The sequence below is a fragment of the Exophiala xenobiotica genome, assembly GCF_000835505.1.
Source record: "Exophiala xenobiotica strain CBS 118157 unplaced genomic scaffold supercont1.1, whole genome shotgun sequence".
NCBI lineage: Eukaryota > Fungi > Ascomycota > Eurotiomycetes > Chaetothyriales > Herpotrichiellaceae > Exophiala > Exophiala xenobiotica.
The window spans coordinates 2,913,155-2,932,329 of NW_013562494.1; the positions used below are offsets into that span (position 1 = coordinate 2,913,155).

Below are 19,175 nucleotides of genomic sequence, written 5' to 3' on the forward strand. Positions count from 1 at the left end.
ATATTGGGAAACTTCTTGGAGTTGTGGTCATTCTTCAGGATGCAGTGCATTGGGGACGGTATGGCGCAGCAGCGGTGAACACTTTTATGATTGTAGCATGCTTATACGTACATGCGAGCGTATACGTCAATGAGACATTTTGCTATAATCATACTCTAGTATTGTAATACTTGCATCCGGGCCGGGACATGCTCGCATGCCATATGTCTGGAATGCTAATGCCGTGGATGCTTGGCCAAAGCTGGCCTGAATGGGCGCAGCAACTTCAGGCAACCGAAGACCACAAAAAGGCTTCCAGCCAGTCTCGAGCCAGTCAATTGTCCAATTGTGCTCTGCAGGTACTCGTACGGATCTCACGGGGCAGGCAGCACAAACCCTATGAGTCTATGACTGGAGATTCTTTCGATCCGTCATCTAGTGTCATTGTCATTGTCACATTTGTGTAATTCGCATTCACAGACCCCTAGACGGATTGGATTGCATAACCTACAAATGCACCACAGTGCAAAGGTTGGCTGATACCTAGTACTGTAGGTACTAGGTAAGGTCGGATGACGCACACTGCATGGGATGACGCCTTGGATCCTGAAGAGTGATGACAATGCTTGAGCACCTGCAGTTCAGTGGCATCGTGGCTTGCCTGCTTTGTGTCGGCCGATGGGCACGTGTACACAACAGCAGCAGCACAGCACCGAGTGCAAATTTTTTTGGGCCGACGGTGCATAAGGTAGCTACTGTTACAATAATGGAAACCGAAGAGCCGTGAATAGTGCGACTGGGAAGTGGGAGGATACCAAGTATATCGTCGGCGTGATCGGTCCATCATGGCCCTACTAGCTAGAGGTACCAGGTACTCGTACGCCTACGTAGTACGTAGTGTTCCAGTACCATGCTACACCGAACACAGAATAATGTCCGGCACCATTTGCTGTGCAAATCGTGGGGGTTCGGACAAAAGTTGCACAGCAAAAGTTCCCCGAATTTGATGGCTTTGCACTGCTAGCTAGCAAAACGAGAAAAGGGTCAGAAAGGGAAGGAAGAAGGCAGGGGAGTCTTTGGGGGCTGAGATCTGGCGTGTCTGGCGTGTCTGGCATTGTCCTGGCTGCGCTGTGCTGTGAGGGCTACTGTCACGTACTACTGTCACGGTGGAGAAGGGGTACGACGGACACAGAGTACCAGGTACTGTGCTACTGCGTACGAAGTATACGGAGTACGTCGTGCGTCAGACCCATTCCACTCGCCCACATTCTAACGATCCATTTACAAGGAATAGGAACTAGGAATTGTTCAGCCGCACTGGACCATACTACGTAGGTGAAATATCCGAGGCAAAAAGGATCGAGGACCAGCAATTCAGCGATTCACGGTTGTAAGGTTGAAGGGCCACGAAAGGCTAAGCCAAGCCAAGCCAAGCCAAAGCTGACCTTTCTTTCTAGAAAAGACCTAAACCAGGTAGGTAACTTACTTCATGAAGGGGCCATCATGGTCTTTGGGCTTTGTACGGTGAGGTACGGATACTACTAGTAACTAAGGTAGTGGTCAAATGCGCATGAATGGGCGAGGAAAAGGAAGGCTGATGCTCGGCCGATGCCACCCAGATGCTAAAGCGAAAGCTGAATGTTCCGGGGAGGATCCCCCATTTTTGGGGCAGAACAATCCTTTTACATTCATGTCGCCTATCATTTCGATCTTCTAGCGGTAGGTCCATCAGTACCGTATGTGATATGGTCTTCTATAGGTAATCGTGCGTGGGGTTGTGGCTGAACAACCACCATCATCCACCTATTTCCTTCTTGGGTGAGAGGATCAGGATTCTGCGCGGTCGAGAAAGTGGCGAGCCACCCCCGCCTGGACTCTGGACAGAAGGGTAATATCTTGAAGGAAGGAAGAGGATATGGCGTTGCCGTTGCGTGGAGCCTGTGGCTGTGCCGAGTAAGAGACCAGAGTGAAATTGAGTAGACCGAACAGAACTGTAGCAGTGCCACAAGCATGACACTGTGGCAGAGCGCAAAGTATCTGCAGCATGTTACTTCGGGCTGCCGCCCATTGTATGCTACCTGGGTTCTTTCTGATTTTGGACCGGTCCGTCCCTTTGATGCAACAGAGAGATAGATCAACCTCACGGGTCAATTGCCCGCCCGGAACGGTAGATCCAGCTCGGCATCGGCGGCGTGCCAATGGGTGTAGATGTTCGTGCATGACCTTTAGGACATTGCGCCATAGCAAGGGTCCAAGACGCGAGGTATGTTCTCCGTCCACACTCAAGTGCTGTAGAATCCTGATCTTTGACATCGGCGACTATGCTGGGGTGGCCTTGCGCCTTGGGGCGGTTTAGTTGTGGAAATTCTCATTCCAGTCAACCATCCACACCATAAGAACCTGGCAACTTCGGTGGCAGCTGCACCAGGAAGAACAAACCATCTCTGGCCTCGAACCGCATCAGAAGTTGTCCGCGATTTCTTACGGAAAGTGAACCATCCTCGTCCTCCACGAGATTGAGGTCCAGTCCTTTCGCCCTCTTCAACTGCGACCAGCTGATAAGGTTGACGCCAGCACTTGGTATGTGCATGACGTGTCTGATCGTCATGCGATTGACAAGAAGGCCAGGGGTGTCCGCCGACCCGCCGGTCTTCTGTGTGATTCTCGAGGGCAAGTTCAATGTACAGTCGCCTGCTCCAACGATGGGCACGGGGTTGGGACCGAAGTAGCCCACAGCGCGCGGATTGAGACTGTTGCTGTAGGGGTTCAAGGTGTCGTAACTGTGTAGCAGGGCGCGGTTGGTGCAGACATGTGTAGTAGCCCCGGTATCGAGGATCCAGTCGGTGTCGGAGAATGGCTTGCGATGGCCTGCAGTTGAAGATGGTGAGGACGATGGTTGTTTGGGTCCAGATGTGATGACTAAGCCTGGATCGGCTGGAGCTGGGACGTGAATCTTGGGCTGTAGAAGAGGAACTGTTAGAACTTTGATCAAGTGGGCTAGGGTCTGATTGTTTGGTTGTCAACGCGAAGAAAGTGAAGCATAATTGTCGTATCGTACCTTGAGATGATCATATTTGATGATAGTCGAGTCTTCCGTCCGGGTAACCGAGAGTCGAGGTATGGCTGACTACGGCACTGTCAGTACGGTGAGCTTGTTCGCCAGAAATTGTAATGGCTTAAAAGGAATGATAACAAACCCGGCCGGGCTGATGCTTGTGCTTATGGCTAAGTGCAGACCACCAACAAGCGGCACATTTGGTTCAGACGACCATGAGCTCCAAGACTAGAGGTTATGCTTTGACTCACACATGCTCCGACGAATGCGACCGTCCCTGCCACGGTTACCAAGGCTTGCATCCGTGTACCAGCTCGTTTGGCCATGACGGGGTCGGGAGGAAGAGCTTCTTGGTCGGGATATACGGGAAGCCTCTGTATGTGCTCGCACCTCTCCTCGCTCCCTCCTTGCCTGCCTCCGCCAGTCTCTCACTGCCGATATTGAGCGCAGGTTCGGTACTGATTGCTCGACGAGTGTAGCCTAATCATATCTAAAATGTACCCCGGGAGTTTGATGAAGTGCAAACGTCATTTGATGTGGTTGGAATGACGTGTCACGTGCCTCTCAAGACTTGGCACGTGAGTGAACTCAGCCTCGTCAGCCTCGTGAGCCCAAACTTTTCTCGGCGGCTGTTGCACCGAAGACGACCCTATTACCTAACCAACCTCGCTCAGAGTCTTCCCACCAGCATGTCTCGGCTAATCAGCTGAATAGCGTACAAGACAAATGCCATGTATGGCTCGGGACCTTGAGCAATCTCAGGTCTCTTGGTCGCTTCTGAGATCGCGAAGGAGTGCTCCAATCGAAGCGATTATCGTGAGCACTTCTCAGTCCCGCACGAGTCCAGGGGAAACGCTTCCGGAAAAGAAAAGAATTGAGCGATGCCTCTGCCACCACTTCTTACAGGCCATGTGTGTGCCATTACCGGCGGTCTAACGGGTATAGGAAGAGGTATCGCTGTGCTCTTCCTTTCACATGGAGCAAAAGTTGCCATCAACTACCTTCCATCACACAACAAGAACGAAGAGAACTTGCTTTCGTCCCTCCGAACCGAAGCATTCGATGCCATCAAGAATCGATCAACTGCTTCCTCTGTAAACAACCTCGAAGACGTACCTCTACTGACCTTCGCTGGCGATGTGTCACAGCCTGAAGCTGGTCAAGAACTTGTCGCTCAGACAGTCACAAAGTTTGGCAGAATCGACACCTTCATCTCTAATGCTGGGATCTGCAAATTCGAAGAGTTCCTGGAGATATCACCCGACTCCTGGCAAAGACACCTCAACACCAACTTGTCAGGCGCCTTTTACGCTGTGCAAGCAGCAGCTCAACAAATGACGAAGCAGGTACCTCAAGGTGGTTCCATTATTGGAATTTCCAGCATTTCCGCACTTGTCGGAGGTGCACAACAATGCCATTATACGCCGACGAAAGCGGGCGTCTTGTCCCTCATGCAATCAACAGCTACCGCGCTTGGGAAGTACAATATCCGCTGCAACGCTCTTCTGCCCGGAACAATTCGGACCCAGCTCAACGATGAGGATCTTGCGGATGGGACCGACAAGAAGAAGTATATGGAAGGGCGGATTCCGCTGGGACGGCTGGGCAAGCCAGATGATCTGGCGGGGCCAGCATTGTTCCTGGCATGTGGCGAACTGTCTTCGTATGTCACGGGAGCGGCCATACTGGTGGATGGAGGAGCGTTTGTCAATTTTCAATAGCCTCGAGATCGAAATGTGTAAGATCTGTCCGAGGTGATTATCTCATGTGGTCCAGATATTATAGGCCTCTGCAGCCGTGTTCGACCAAACACGTGTTTGTTCTTCGGCAGTCAGACCTTGAGACTTGAGTATTGCGCTGACGAACATCCGCCAATGTTGCCATGAAGCCTGAATACCCGGGCCACCGACGGTGCAAACGGGCCAGTCCGACCCGTACATGATTCTGGAAGGCCCAAAGGCTTTAAAGACAACGTCTACCCATGGTTTCGTGCGATTTACCAGGACTGAAACATCGGTCGGTGCATTCATGCTCTGTGGTGGAAGTTCCGAAAACAAGCCTGACAATTTCATGTATGTTGAGTTATGATTCGACATTTTGTAGACGCAGTCTTTCCACCTTGTAAAATCTGCGTGTCCTTCCAAAGCTTCACCTGCCGTCAAGCGTAAATCGGGTTTGCAGAAGTGATTAATGATGATTCTGAGCTGGCTCCCTCCGGCGTACACTGTGTCCATCATCTCACAAGCCTCCTCCAATTGATGCAGTCCACCAGATCGGGCATCAACCCCAAGGTCGAACGTGAGGCCATTATTGGCCAACCATTGCAGGCCTTCAATGAAGTGCTGATGCAGCATAACCCCAGAAGGCTTGTCTTGGACCAGGTACCGAAAGCCTTTGACGATATCCCACTTCTCTCCGCAACGCTGCCGAACTTGGTTCACATATGCTGATAAGGCTTTCTCGCCAGCGGCAACAGGGGCCCACGGGACGATACCGAGGACGAGTCTGGCATCTTCCGGCTGATGGCCATCGTCGTCTTGAGGAGTACCTCTTCCAATCCTCACCAAGAAATCGACCTCGTCCAGAGCATCTTGCCATTGTTTCTCGCCTAAACCAGATTTGCGGTCTGTTTCCAGAAACACAAATCCAAGAAGGTTCGGTGTGTCCCGTGTGGCTGCTTTGTACTCCTCAACAGAGCATTGCCGATTTAGTGGGTGTTCTGCTGGAAGATCTGCCGTCCAATTCAAGGACGAGATATGGGATGCAGGGTAGAGATGTATATGCGAATCTATGATGGGGAAGTCACAATTGACGGTATCTTGAGCTGCCATGTTGGGTGGATTCAAGCGTTGTGTTGCACTCAACGAGAAGCTGAACGCCAGAGTACATACTAGGACACAGACCTCCAAATGAACACAACATATCCTTCGCTTTGATTAGACTGCCACATCGCCCAGATTCATCCGGCGAGCTCTCCGGTTGGAGATCGTGCTTCGGTATCTCGGTCCAATACCTTCAAGCTTCGGGTGGACTAACTAATACTTGAACCTCAATGTTTCTTTGGGGTAGAGGAGGACTCAATGCCTCTAGGAGGTATCTGCGTAGGGGTGCGTCAGCTGAATGGCTTCGTTCAAAGCAGTCGATAGGCAGAAAGCAGAAATGAAAGGGTGGAATGAAGCCAGCATCGGTCTTCCATGTTGGTGCCATCATGGGCCTGCGTCATTTGAAGCTGCGGCAGAATCGACATCCGCATCCGCAACCATCATGAGATTCTCATTCTCTTTTGTGGTCTCAGCGTCGACTACTGATCTGGTTTGTGCCGGAGTAACTGCTATCGATGATCTCTTGCCAATGGTTATGTGGATTGTTTGATGCTAACATGATGTCTCTCGCGCTTCGATAGCAACCACACGCACGCAGTCCACCCACGCAGAATAGCGAGCGACTCGAATCATCTCAAGATGGACAACTCGCAACATCATGCTCTCCTCTCACCTCCCATGTCTGCAACATCTCCTGCACCGACCACAGCCTCATTCACAAGTAGAAACGCAGATTTGCCCGCCCCACGTTCACACCCGCTGCGGCCTGGCTCGCAGAAGGAGATTGCCCTCATCAATTACCTTGACGATAAGATTCTCATGATCACAAGAAGATATGCCAAAAAATTCAGCGACGAGATGATTGAGAAGGATGATGCTCCGGGATATACCACCTACGACGAGTTCGTCTCGGACGCAGATCCCTTGCTGGATGTCGTCTGGATCAGTGGAACGCGTAAGTTGCACAATACACACCGTCCGTTCTGCATTCTTGTTTTCATGCCGGGTGAATAATGCTTGCGATGACCTTTCTCACACGCGTTGCATCTACTATTCAAGCGAGGTCTTCAGGTCTGATGACATCCTAACCGTCTTGCTATACAGCCACTATCCAAATTGCCTACCTTCTCTCACTGGCAGGTCTCGCCTGTTCTTATATGCCAGCATTTCCGTTCTCTACATCTCTTTTCTACATCACTGCCAAAATCGACCGAGGTTTCACTCTCCTTCTACAAGCCTCTGAAAATGGCAACAACCCAGCTACTAATGCCCACCGGATTTCCATGACAGAGAAAGTCCGAATCAAATCCTTGATTGAAGAGACTCGTATAACGGCCGTCAATGTTGCTTCATCCGCTGGACATTCTGGCGGGATAAGAGATCTCTCTGGGCTAGATACAGAGGATGAAGACGAGGGAGATACAGACGACACGATCGAAGACCATGGAGACGGTACTAACGGCATGTCGATGTCTCTAGACATCTCGAAGATCTACAAGCGCACTTTGGAGATCTTGGGGGATTCACTCCTCGACAGTACCATTCCTCAAGTGCAAGATACCGGAGACATGCCCATGTCCTGAGACTCCAACAAGTGAATTGGGTTTCCAAATTTCCAAGAGCTGGAGTCTGGCTTCACGCCAAGATTCATCCTAAAAGAATCTGCTAGCAATGGAGGGCATTACGAGAACACACATTCGCGAGGAAGCAGTGAGTCGGTCTCTTGCAGCGATGGAGTCTGCCCGAGGCAATGGAAGGCCCACAGGGATATTCAACTGCTCCCCGGGAGAGCACCTGGCACCACAGGATACTACCTGCAGCATACGAACAAGTCCGAAGTGTTTGATCGATGTTGCACGTGGACCTCCAACGGGGTGCCGAGTCTAGCGGTCTGTGAAAGCTTTCGAGGCAACCAATCAGATCCTGCCACGCTGGGCCACCTTGCAATTCACCGACACCATGCACTCAGCGGACCCTATTGTGCATCCGGAAGACTCGATTGATGCCCGAAGAGCTCCAAGTCACACAAATTTTCACTGACATTGTCACTTTCTGCACCGCGAAAAGATCAGCGGCGCTTGGATGCCTGCTAGCGGGTTCCTGCTTCTGACATATAGTTCAAGCTTCAGGCATCTCGACCTTCTTCCTGCTCAAGCAGCTTCAAGTCGAGCAAGATGAGGTGCCTCACGTTTCTCTTTTTCATACAATCCGCTTTCTGTTTCGCCATGACATCACTGTCGATATCAAGCGATGTAAGCCAGGTCACTACCAAATTGACTCTTGCATCAACATCAACTCACTGTGCCGCCCAATGGACACCAACTCCAAGCGTTACTGCGGTACAAATACCGATCTCGCCGTCAGCTGTGGTCACCCTAGCACCGCTGGTAGCCAACCCATTGGAGAAGAGACAGAGATGCTGGGATGATCGCGGGTTTAGTGTCGATTGTGCTACCTGGACCGGGTACTACTATACGTGGGGACCTCCTGGGAATCCTTATGCAGGCGGTCCTGGAGAAGGGGGTGGCGGCTCGGGTGGTGGTGGGAATGGCGCAGCAACCGTGGTTGTTTATCAGAGCGGTACGAGTCGACTGGACCTGCTGAGTTGGCCTGGGATCCTAGGATTGCTTTGTCTCGGTTTTGTCCTATTCCTCTGACCATGATCTGCCACAATTGCGCGACCTCATGAAGTCGGAAGGCAACAGCGATTTCAAACAAAGGGAGGAAACCCCCCATCGAGCACGAATTCTCCAGAAGAGTACACAAGATATCATTATGGGCATGAGGCAGTGATAGGACCAAGCGAAGTGAAATGCCTCCGGTCCTAGCCTTACGCCTGTCACAGGCCTTTCACGCAAAGCCGAGTTTCTTCAAACAGACAATGTCACTACTTTGGCCAGTGAGCAGCCATGGTCTGCCGTTTGACTCTTATTCTTTCCGGATTGTTCAGTGCTAAAAGCCTTTCTTCTCCAACTTTCCTTCCATCCATCCTCACCTCTTTTTCCCAGATACCCAATTCAGAACTCTTTACAGATATTCATCAAGATATATCCAGAGTAACCTCCACCCCTGCTGGTCAGTTCCGCCGCCGACACCCAATCACACGCTCTTTCGGCCGATCTGAATCTTCGAACCTGACCTTGTCCCTTTCAGAAGAGACCACAATTGGAAAGCCAACGCGCAATGGAGTCAGAGACGTCCAACTACGTGCATTGTCGATCTAGTGGGCGGTGGAGACGAAAATCATCTCTTCTGATGCTCTGTCTGGTCGCCGTTCTCACTACTCCTGGTCGTTGTTCTAGGATTGGAGGGACTGCTGTCCAAGTGCTCCCTGCTACGGAGCCATCTGGACCAGGGCTTCGGACACTGACGGACTCAAATACCATACTACACCGCTCAGCTTCTGCCCCCGCAGACTCCATTGCGAGCATAGCTGGTCCATCGATAGTGTTGCCTACTACCCTGGCAACTTCTGAGATTTGGGCCACCTTCTCTTTTATGGATCCCGGTACCATCACTGGAGTTTCATCACCGGCTGACTCACTTGGGGGGCCTACAATTGCCTCGAACTCACTGGACGACACTGTTGTCGCAACTTCAGTGCGCGCCAGCACACCGTTATTGCCCTCTATGACGGCTTCTGCTAGTTCCGTCAACTCGTGGGACACAATCACTCAATCCGCCTCGAACGCTATCCAGCCGCACTCAGCAGCCATGTCCTCTTCTAGCCTTCCATTTCCTATAAATCAGTCGACATCTGCGCCTTCATCTACGGCCGATCTTTCCTTCCAAGCAGCAGCACAAATTCTGACGATATACACAACCACCACGCTGCCAGCGAGTGAGCCTCCAGTCACAAGCACAACGACAGTTACTGAGGTTTCCATAGATCCACTCACAAATCCCAACACGACCGATTTCGTCTCTCTGGCCTCTCCCACTTTTGCTGTATCGCCATTGATCGACACGTCGTCTCCTCCAAGTTCGACAAACCCTGGTACCAGTATTTCGGCTTCGTTGACCGCTCCGACATCTACGAGCACATTATGGGTCACTGGCACCCGAACTCAGACGACATATAGTAACACTACTATCGTGATTGAAACTGCTTCACCTACCGTGGTCTTACCAATGTCGACGAGCTCCTTACGCATCACCAATACCCAAACTCACACAACCTATGTCAATACTACCATCGTGATCGAAGCTGCTGCGCTTACAATGAACCAGTCGGCCTCGGGAATTGAAAGTCGGAGCACAATCGGAGCTCTATCAAAAATCACAGATCCAGCACTCCTGTCGTCTTACCAGACAATCTGGCGACCCACCACCTTTCCGGACAGACCTATTTCAATCATTAACGGAAGCTTATCATCTCCCTGTACTAGGGTTGACACCGTGACCGTCTATGCCACTCCTACAATGGCCACCGTTATGACGCACACGGTCACCGTGACAGGTGCCCAGCCTCAAGCCAATTTGACCAGTGTATACAAGCCAACGACGACAGGTCCCGTAGCTGGCTCTCCAAGTCTCATGGGCACGGTGACGAATTCGTACATGTCTATCTCGTCACCGACTGCGCTTTCGTCGCTTAACTTCTCCTCCATGGTAGCAGGGTACAGAACAGGACATGGCGGATCTACGCCTGCCTCGAGCAGCAGCACAAAGAAGGCCACCACCACGCCCCCGGCGCCTCCTCCTTCAAGCTCCTCCACGAGAATCACTCAATCCACCATGGGGCCGTCTGCAGCGGCAGCGAGTACCGCAACCGGGGTTCAACAATTGGCTCCTCTTGTCCAGAGCCCTACGCCAACGGGTGCCACCACCGCGACGAACAAGAACGGCACGAGTTCGCCAGCGCCGGATCCTGCGGCTTCTTTACCAGGATTCGCTGGTGCACCAACCGATCGCCCTCTGCCCGTACCAGCGACGACGTCTGCATCTTTGAATTTTTCGGCAATGGTTGCTGGTTACAGAACACCTCGTCTTCAGGCCACTGGGGCAATGAGTCCTCGCTCTCTGTTGATACGCGCTGCCACATCAATTGCGGGCCCGTTGAATTTTGATTTGATCCTCGAGGAAAACAAGGCAAAGAAGCCTAGCCGAACTCGAACTTCAACCTCGACTCCAGATCAGACCGGTACGGGCATACTTCAAGTCCGAGACGAGCATAGCACACCCTCCATAGGTGCAGGTGGCCAGCATGCGAGTCTGACGACCAAGACGGAGACTGGGCCTCGTGCCATTCCGCACCGACAAAATGACGCAAGGGGGTATAAGGTCGCAGAGTGGCTCAGGAAGATGTCCAAGCTGTTCACGCCGACACGACCCCGAGAGACTACGTTCGTGACCGTGCCACGTACGGGACGGACGGAAATCCTGATGGCCACGACTACCCAGACTTTGTGATGAGGCACAGGGGGCTAGGGGGAGCAAGTTTGACTTGATGCCACGCTGTGGGGTATGCTGGACGACCGCATCGAAAGTGGAAGCCACACGGTGGTGGACCGTTGCTCGAGTATATCGTTCTATGAGAATTCAATATTCTGCGAGACAGGACTTAATGCTAATTACTTTGTATTGTGCCAAGTTCAAAGCAGGGGGTTTGACGCACGATTGGAGTGTTGATTTATATAGATAGTTCAAGGTCTCTCTCGATTGCTCAACATCGGACAAGCACCCGATAGGATCAGCTTGAGCTTGAAATCAAGAGATGTGCATTCCCAGCCTCAAAGCGACATTCATGCCGGAGATGTGGTAATGGCCTGAAGCACCAGATGTCCCAACCGTTGTATATCGCTCATCTTGTAGTATGAAGTGCACTGGACAGACCACGAAAGCTCCTTTCCTCTATCATGGAGATGTCCCGCGTCTCTATCTGGACCTGACCAATGATTCTTCCAGGCGAGCGCTAGTCTTTCTTATCATTGTCATCCTTGTTCGGCTCGAAATTGAGTTGATTCCCGTTGTAGAACTGCTGGTCCCGCTTCGCACTCTCCGCCCGCTGGTCGGCTAATGTGCGGACGCGCACATTCCTCGCTGCATTCTGTGGTGTCGAAGATTGTCCTTGGGGGTTGGATGAGGCATTTCCCACCGTTGTTGGCTGATTATAACCCAGAATACTCTTCACCCCGCCGAAGACCATTCCTGCAGTGCCGCTGACGAGGTTGTAGCCTCCACTGACAGCAGAGCTGAGGAGTCCTCCTGTCGAAGAACCCGTGTACGATTCTACATAGCCCTTGACAGGAACCATGACGAAAGTACAACTGCCGACGATACCGAGATTGCGCAGTTCTTGATCCTCTTCGGCGGCTTCAATGCTTCGGTTCGGCAGAGGTGTCAGGATGAGTTTGAGATTGTACGGCGCAGTCGTGGTAGACTCGGAATCAATCCAGGGCCGGATGTCCTTCGTTAGGGTGGAGGTGGCTTGGAAGGTAGATCGCAATGTGCTGCCGTCAAAGGTGCGGACTTGCACTCTTACTTCTGTGTTTCTTGTCTTTGATGCAGGCGAGGGTTCAGACGATGGGTGGCCTGGTTCACCTTGTTTCCGCAGTTCGTCGAGGCGTCGACGTTCTTCGCGATCGGCCTTTATTTGTGCCTTGATCCGCTCGCGCTCGTCACGCTGCTTCTGCTCTCGTTCGCGCTGCATCTTGATGTATTCTGCTCGCTGGGCCTTTTGTCGATCGGTGGTCGGTCGATCGGATGGCAAGGATGCTGTATCGTGCTGTTGCGGCTGTGGTGTCGTTGCCACCGGTAGAGGAGCAGGGCTCGGCGGTGCGGGTCGCTGTGGTTGTGATCGAGGAGATACGGTCGACACAGAAGACGACTGTGCCTGGCTAGGTATCCGGAGTCCAACGGCTGGTAGGCGTAAGAGCCTCGAACGTGCATATTCCGATACCTCTCGACGTGCGCCTTCTCTTAGCCGCTTCACCTCGTCATGGAAGATTGGTATATTGTTCATCAGATTCAGTTGAGTCTCGAAAACCTCGGAGGGAGACGTGCTGCCGTCAAGTAGTTTCTGGGTATAGTCCCGCAGGGCGTCGTAGGCATTGTTCGGTAGTCGCATTCCGCCTGTCACAGGTTGTAGATCGAGATACTCAGGTTCTCTTTGAGAAGTTTGCCCTCCCTGCTCAGCGCTGCAAAAGTGTTAGCAGTGCAAATGCTTCTTGATTCGTGTACGTACTTAGATTCGGCGGCCGTTTCATCTCCAGCATCTTCGACACCAAACGTATGCATCAGACGTCTCTCAAGGTCCGTAGTTGAAACCTCGGCAGACTGAAGATTCTCTTGCAACTGCCCATTGCTTATGTCGTTAGTGCGCACCGGCATCCCACCGTTGGAGTCCTTACTTTATCACAACGATCGCAGGTGGGCTGTTTATGGGGCATATGGGGGAAAGGAACCGGGCCTCTGGTGTACCTGCTTCAAGCCTCAGGGCGATTGCTTGCGAGGTCATGGCAGCCTTGACCTGAAGAGGATCAGAAGAGAAGACGCTATATCAGGGGAGCTTCACTCACGGGTTCTCTGTTCAAGACATCCTCCCACTGCGTACTCGTCTCAGACTGGTCTACGATCAGTTAGAAGTGATCTACAGACCACGGTAGATGTCGCACCATGCAAAAAACATAGAACAGCTTTGGACTGCTGAAGAGCCAGGCTTATGCCGTCCCGGATATCGCCTTCGTAAAACATCTCTTGGTCTTCACGGTTGTAAACTTGTAGTCGATGAAGAAGGTGCTGTTGCGTGGATCTTGAAGAGTGTGGAGGCTGCAAGATGACATATGATGGAGAGACGAACGTTCGGAATGCCTTTGGGGAAATTTCCATGCAAGTCACGCCGCAGCTTGGTGCTTCAGACATCAACATCTACATCTACATCTCAACCAGACTTGCAGCATGGCCAAACATGACTTGAAGATACTGCGCGCAGTATTATTTCGGTGCCGAAGGCTGTTCAATGGCCAGCAGAAGCCACCTTCGCGTCATGTAATGACAAGAAAGCCACCACCCAGTCCCGACAACCCGGACTTTGTCTCGATAGTTGACGCTCCAGCAAGGATTGTATCAGTAGGACAGAAGCACTCGAAGATAGGGCTCGCGATCCTCGCAGTCATCCCCATCACAGCATTTTGTCTGGGAACATGGCAGATCCAGCGACTGGATTGGAAGACCAAGCTGATCGCGAAGTTCGAAGACCGACTAGTCCGGCCGCCGCTGCCACTCCCTCCTCGAGTCGATCCAGAAGCAATTCACGAATTTGATTACCGAAGAGTATATGCGACCGGAAGGCTTAGACATGACAAAGAGATGTTGATAGGTCCACGCATGCAGGACGGCAAGGATGGTTTCATGGTCATAACACCTCTAGAACGAGAAGGTGGTAGCACGATACTCATAAATAGAGGCTGGATCAGCAGGGAGAAAAAGTTCCAGCAGGACCGAGACCCCTCGTCCTTGCCTCGAGGTGAGGTCACAGTGCAAGGCCTATTACGAGAACCGTGGAAGAAGAATATGTTCACACCTGCAAATGTCCCGGAGCAGGCCAAATTCTACTTCCCGGACGTGGCCCAGATGGCCCAAGTCTCCGGGGCGGAACCCATATGGATCGAAGAGACAATGAAGCCGGATCTGCTGGTCAGTTGGGATCGAGAGTCGAAAGGAATACCCATTGGAAGAGCAGCGGAGGTCAATCTGAGGAATAATCATTTCCAGTACATATTCACATGGTAAGTATACCTCCGTGGGTATCCAGAGGTTTCGTGTCTCATCAACTCATTAGGTACTCGTTATCTGCTGCCACAACACTCATGATGTGGATGCTCCTCAAAAAGAAACCTGTCGATAGGTCGCGGCGGGTACGCCATGTCACTAATTGGTGATGACCAAGACGAAGCGATCAGGAGTCGTCCTCCCCAAACTCTGCAAGGACTTCTTTCGGGAGCAATTCTCGAGCGGCTTTCTGGAGCTCATCATCACCCTGCAGCACTTTTTGTCGCTGCATCAGCATCAGGACGTCGCTTCGGTCGATGCGCTTCTTTCGTCGAGCATGGTCTGAGTACGCTTCGAGGTCTTCACCAATCTGTTCGAAGAACCATTCCGTTGCTTGCTCGAGGGCCTTCATGTGCTCCCGACCAAGCTTGGGCTTACGATTGCCCAGTCGGCCTTGAGCATCGGTTGCCACTCTCCGGATCAGACTTGACGGAAGTGATGGGACCACTTCCCCATGACGAGTCATCTTGACGTTTTTCCGACGACGCTGTGGTGGTAATATGGCTTCGTCGGTTGTCGTCAACCGGCGCGACGCTTCCTCGGGCCCAAGCGATGCATCCTCTGGCGCCTTGCCAGTTGGATCTTGCTCGTCTTCGATTGATGGTCTGACTCCAGTGTCCGCTAGAGGCTGCTGATGGGTGTAGTTTGAAGTCACCTCTTCGTCCACCATTTCGAATTGAAAAGTCTGGTCCAAGGCAGGCATATGCATGGTACTCTCGTCAGCTGGCGACAGCGACGGGGACTTCTGAAACTTCTCCAGATTTTCCGTTTCGCCGCCAAAATCAAGCGGCTTGTAATCAACCGGTAGCTCGTCATATTGTGGCGGAACCTTCGCATCCATCGTCTGTTCGCGAAGACCTGAGTCTCTTCGAATTTCAAGTTCTGACCCGAAATCGCTCATTCTAATGCTCCCAAAGCTGTAGCGTGACAAACGGCCAGTCGGCTCTTCGCTGATTGCCCTTCTCCCAATTTCTGTCAAGATTGTAGGCTCCTCGTCTGCTTCGTCGGCATTATGCTGATCTGTGGAATAAAACGAGAGCCGCGACCTCTGCCGGTCAATATCTGCTAGGGTGTGACCTGTCCTCACGGTTGCAAAGTCTATCGACTCGAATGTGATCGTCGGATCACTCCCCCGACTTTCATGGTGGTCATCATCTTCGCCTGGTAGTATCGAAGGTGTCGGCGCAACAGGGAGTTCACTATCCTCCTCTTCCTCATGATATGGTGGCGAAACATCATCCACGCTGTCATCTATGTCCAGTGATAGTCGTGGTCTCTTCAAGCCATATTGTGCTTCGACACTGGGACTGCCATCTCTTGCTGGGTCCTTATTTTCTTTTCCTCGTGCAATGGCTGGCGTAGGTATTGTTTTCTTTGTCAAGGGTGCTGTGATCTTGGCCAACTGTCGTAGTATGCCTCTTGCCGAATCTGGTCGGACTTCTTCGCTAAAAGCTCTTCTTTTGCGGTATGATCGTGTCTTTGCGCCGCTTCGCTGCTGGAAAGCACGAAGAGCGTGTGGGGTCAACGGCGCTTGTCGGGCTGGCGTGCGAGAGTTATGCACTTCAGCTAACGGGCGTTTCCGTGAAGACATGATGTTGCCGTGCGTTGCACTCGAGTGTGTAGTAGTTCATGGGGTTTATCTGAGGGTTGCGTTTTGTTGATCGTCCCGTAGAAGAAAGCACCTCGGCGCGTCGCGTTGTTCGCCAAGGCACGTGATTGAAGCGTTATCTAATCGTGGAGCTTGCTGCACTTTCCTCGATTCGATTTGCGCATTGCTATACCATTTACAATGTACAGAATCAGCTGCTCCAATACTGAAGATTTGCAGCCAGATGCAGTCCTCGCTGTGCTGTGAGACCTTGTGGCTTGTAAGAACAGCTGGGATAGTCATGCGCGGAGCTTTGAGACCAATCAAGCCGCTCCCACGCCGGCTCATACCAGTCTCTGTCAGGCATACAACTTCAGACTCCCAAGCCGGCGCGCAACTTCAGCTCGATAACCAGCAGCCACCGTCAGATGTCCAGAAACCGCCTTTCGGTTTTCTCAAGGGGTGCAGATTGAGAACGCCCCATGGTATCTGGGATAGCCGCAATATACACTCGCTATTGCGCGCTCTCGGCGATCATCTTGATTTAGCTCATTCACCAAACATGAAGTTGTTGCCCGGCTTTCAACAAGCCTCGTTCAATCTCCTTCTCAATGAATCCCTTCTATGCGAAGATGGAGCAGATGCACGATATGTGCCTGGTGAAGGCTGGAAATTCCGAGTGTGGGTGGGTGGGCGCATGCATTTCAGCATGCCATGGACGCATTGGAGCATGGAGGACAACAGCGACGTATGTACCGTGGAGAAAGTGTCCGATATCAAGATCACCGGTGATCTTGCTAATGAAGATACCAAAGTCATGATTACGCTGACAAAAGATTACTTTCCGGGGCAAAAATTTCAAAACAAAGGATCCTTCAAGTGGTCGCCAAAGAAGCACACGTTGCCCTACGTGACGGAGAAGAAGCACCTCTGTTTCATGAGGAAGGTTCCTGCTTCTCTGAGATCTGTCGACGTCCGGCGTAAAATTGCGCCGCCCGTCGAACCATTCCACGCTCAAACCATGGTACCTTCGCCAGCATTGCTATTCAGGTTTAGCGCTATCTCCAAGAACGACCATAGGATTCACCTTGACACCGAGTTTACCCAGCGAGTATATGGTATACCAAAGTTACTTGTCCACGGTCCCCTGACTGCCGTTCTTATGCTCGAAGTTTTGAGGAAAGGCCTTGAAATCTACGCAGGTGCAGGACCTTCCACTTATGCAGTCGAGCATTTTCAGTACAAAAACCTTATGCCTCTTTTTGTCGACGAGAAGATTACTATCGCCTGTAAGAAATCGGACACTTCCAACTCAGACGACGAGCAGTCCACATCGAAGCCAGCCGGGCCAGAGGAACGATGGCAAGTCTGGATCCAGAAGGGAGAAGGCGAAAACACCACCCTAGCCGTGAGAGGAAAGGCTATAGTTACAGTTCACAGCAAGGAGGGGAGATATGGGGTTTAGCATGCAGATAACGAAGAGGCAACCGCTGCCAAAGGTGTCAGCTCTATGAACAAGCTAGCGACTGCCGCTGAATGAAGCCATCTTTCGCCATTGCCAGGCATCATGCCAAGGCCTATCGATTCCTTTTCTCCCAACACCCACTCCAGCGAACCTCGGTCCTCGATATCCAAGATTCTCGGGATGATGCTATCAGACCATCGGGTCAATGTAGGAGCTCTTCTTCGACACAATGGAGCAGCAGCGGCTGGACCTTCTTCACGGTGTGTACCGCAACTGCAAAACCAGCACGCCTTCTCTTAGATGGACAGCTGCCGGGAGGTCAGCATCGGAACCATCTCCTGTTCTCCTGTTGCATCATGTCGACTGTAATCCCAGCTGCTTTCAGCAGGTTCATACGTCGTCTCAACATTTTTCCTTCTTCTTTTGGGTCTCTTGCGTGGGCCAGATTGACCAGGAGGTTTCCACACTGGATCGAGGCATCAGCTGTTGCGGCCAAGCCGGCTGAGGCATAGTGTTGCAGCTGAGCAAGCTTGTCTTTGAACGATGCTTTGCCGAGGCCAATTAAGCTCTTCGATGTGAGCTGTTGCTCGCCTAGCCAAGCTTGCAACAAACTGTCCATTCTTAGAGCGTTGAATTGCGCTCTGTCGAAATACCTGCTGTTGGCTTCATTCACGGCGCCGATTGTCTCATCATATGTGCCAAAGGGATTGACATTCGAGACCTTTTCCACCCTCTCCGCCAAGTATTTCTCTAGCGGGATCACCGTGTCGAAGTGGCCATATTGTCCGTTCGCCAGGTCGATGATGAAGCATTCAGGGGCCTGTCTGAGCGTTGCGCGAAAGGCCAGATGAGAGAACCCTTTCTTCACAACGGTTCCATACACATACTCCACATATTGATCGTTGGTGGAATTCCGATTGAGGCATTTTGTGATCCAAGGAGGATTCTTGACAATGACGCAGACTTCATCAAATCTGGTACACACGTCTTTGGAAGAGGAGTTAGCTGGAAACCATCCGAGTAGAACAGCTACTCTACTTACTGGAGAGAATGTCACGGACCAATTTTCTCATGTTGAACAAGGCGTCTCCACATGCACTCGTGTCCAGTACTGCTTGCTTGACCTTTTCGTCTGTGAATAGATGATGCGGGAAAGGGCCCTTGCATAGGCTTCCGCTTGTCTCCCAGAATTTTACAACATTGTCATGAACTTCAACTCGGTCGATCTTGGTTCCAAAGCTATACGCTCGGGAAAGGTTCCAGAGCATGCGGAGAAGGCTTCCTGCTTGGTACAAAGCTTGATGAGTCTTCAACTTCCTGCATAGCACTTTGTGCACGGCCCAGTCTGCCTTTTGGCAGTCGGTTCCACAATAATAAGTCCTGTCTGCGCCTTCGACGAATTCGACACCATCTTTGCAACCTGCACATAGCTTGGAAGTTTCGATACTGCAATGGGCGCAGATGCCTGAGGCAGTCTCGTGGCGATCTGCCATG

General features: G+C 51.8%; 10 protein-coding genes across 11 annotated transcripts; 5 read left to right on the forward strand and 5 right to left on the reverse strand.

Moving 5' to 3' along the window:
* Nucleotides 1–2,356: 2,356 nt before the first annotated feature.
* Nucleotides 2,357–3,360, reverse strand: PV05_01135 (uncharacterized protein; the record flags this gene model as incomplete). The annotated part of the gene is made up of 3 exons (XM_013466091.1): nt 2,357–2,938; nt 3,038–3,106; nt 3,286–3,360. The coding sequence occupies 3 exons, from the start codon at nt 3,358–3,360 to the stop codon at nt 2,357–2,359; spliced, it is 726 nt and encodes a 241-aa protein (XP_013321545.1).
* Nucleotides 3,361–3,737: 377 nt separating this feature from the next.
* PV05_01136 (uncharacterized protein) lies at nt 3,738–4,755 on the forward strand (the record flags this gene model as incomplete). Its single annotated transcript, XM_013466092.1, has 1 exon — nt 3,738–4,755. The coding sequence occupies exon 1, from the start codon at nt 3,916–3,918 to the stop codon at nt 4,753–4,755; it is 840 nt and encodes a 279-aa protein (XP_013321546.1). The 5' UTR covers nt 3,738–3,915.
* Nucleotides 4,756–4,797: 42 nt separating this feature from the next.
* On the reverse strand, nt 4,798–5,865 carry PV05_01137 (uncharacterized protein; the record flags this gene model as incomplete). Its single annotated transcript, XM_013466093.1, has 1 exon — nt 4,798–5,865. One exon carries the CDS (start codon nt 5,863–5,865, stop codon nt 4,798–4,800), a length of 1,068 nt encoding a protein of 355 aa, XP_013321547.1.
* Nucleotides 5,866–6,495: 630 nt separating this feature from the next.
* PV05_01138 (uncharacterized protein) lies at nt 6,496–7,439 on the forward strand (the record flags this gene model as incomplete). Its single annotated transcript, XM_013466094.1, has 2 exons — nt 6,496–6,811; nt 6,961–7,439. The coding sequence occupies 2 exons, from the start codon at nt 6,496–6,498 to the stop codon at nt 7,437–7,439; spliced, it is 795 nt and encodes a 264-aa protein (XP_013321548.1).
* A 1,600-nt stretch (nt 7,440–9,039) lies between these two features.
* On the forward strand, nt 9,040–11,268 carry PV05_01139 (uncharacterized protein; the record flags this gene model as incomplete). The annotated part of the gene is made up of 1 exon (XM_013466095.1): nt 9,040–11,268. One exon carries the CDS (start codon nt 9,040–9,042, stop codon nt 11,266–11,268), a length of 2,229 nt encoding a protein of 742 aa, XP_013321549.1.
* Nucleotides 11,269–11,419: 151 nt separating this feature from the next.
* PV05_01140 lies at nt 11,420–13,620 on the reverse strand. Of its 2 annotated transcripts, XM_013466097.1 has the most exons (5): nt 13,473–13,620; nt 13,377–13,426; nt 13,209–13,327; nt 13,043–13,162; nt 11,420–12,995 (listed from the first exon to the last, which is right to left on the reverse strand). In XM_013466097.1, the coding sequence occupies exons 1-5, from the start codon at nt 13,549–13,551 to the stop codon at nt 11,771–11,773; spliced, it is 1,593 nt and encodes a 530-aa protein (XP_013321551.1). In that variant the 5' UTR covers nt 13,552–13,620; the 3' UTR covers nt 11,420–11,770. The 2 variants fall into 2 exon arrangements, with proteins under 2 accessions (XP_013321551.1, XP_013321550.1); XM_013466096.1 differs by having other exon boundaries at nt 13,043–13,327.
* A 111-nt stretch (nt 13,621–13,731) lies between these two features.
* Nucleotides 13,732–15,513, forward strand: PV05_01141 (uncharacterized protein). Its single transcript, XM_013466098.1, has 2 exons — nt 13,732–14,585; nt 14,639–15,513. Exons 1-2 carry the CDS (start codon nt 13,756–13,758, stop codon nt 14,736–14,738), a joined length of 930 nt encoding a protein of 309 aa, XP_013321552.1. The 5' UTR covers nt 13,732–13,755; the 3' UTR covers nt 14,739–15,513.
* PV05_01142 (uncharacterized protein) lies at nt 14,544–16,254 on the reverse strand. Its single transcript, XM_013466099.1, has one exon. The coding sequence runs from the start codon at nt 16,217–16,219 to the stop codon at nt 14,756–14,758; it is 1,464 nt and encodes a 487-aa protein (XP_013321553.1). The 5' UTR covers nt 16,220–16,254; the 3' UTR covers nt 14,544–14,755.
* A 165-nt stretch (nt 16,255–16,419) lies between these two features.
* Nucleotides 16,420–18,469, forward strand: PV05_01143 (uncharacterized protein). The gene has a single exon (XM_013466100.1). The coding sequence runs from the start codon at nt 16,461–16,463 to the stop codon at nt 17,679–17,681; it is 1,221 nt and encodes a 406-aa protein (XP_013321554.1). The 5' UTR covers nt 16,420–16,460; the 3' UTR covers nt 17,682–18,469.
* PV05_01144 (uncharacterized protein) lies at nt 18,001–19,174 on the reverse strand (the record flags this gene model as incomplete). The annotated part of the gene is made up of 2 exons (XM_013466101.1): nt 18,001–18,668; nt 18,724–19,174. The coding sequence occupies 2 exons, from the start codon at nt 19,172–19,174 to the stop codon at nt 18,001–18,003; spliced, it is 1,119 nt and encodes a 372-aa protein (XP_013321555.1).
* Between the last annotated feature and the right edge of the window lies 1 nt (nt 19,175).

Bases quoted from the DNA above. Each gene is read 5' to 3' on its own strand.
- PV05_01140 (XM_013466097.1), bottom strand. From the start codon at position 13,551: ATGTTTTACGAAGGCGATATCCGGGACGGCATAAGCCTGGCTCTTCAG. The intron at 13,427-13,472 runs GTGCGACATCTA...AACTGATCGTAG, and splicing joins TGTTCTATGTTTTTTGCATG to ACCAGTCTGAGACGAGTACG. The intron at 12,996-13,042 runs GTACGTACACGA...ACACTTTTGCAG, and splicing joins GAAACGGCCGCCGAATCTAA to CGCTGAGCAGGGAGGGCAAA.
- PV05_01141 (XM_013466098.1), top strand. From the start codon at position 13,756: ATGGCCAAACATGACTTGAAGATACTGCGCGCAGTATTATTTCGGTGC. The intron at 14,586-14,638 runs GTAAGTATACCT...TCAACTCATTAG, and splicing joins TTCCAGTACATATTCACATG to GTACTCGTTATCTGCTGCCA.
- PV05_01142 (XM_013466099.1), bottom strand. From the start codon at position 16,219: ATGTCTTCACGGAAACGCCCGTTAGCTGAAGTGCATAACTCTCGCACG.
- PV05_01143 (XM_013466100.1), top strand. From the start codon at position 16,461: ATGCAGTCCTCGCTGTGCTGTGAGACCTTGTGGCTTGTAAGAACAGCT.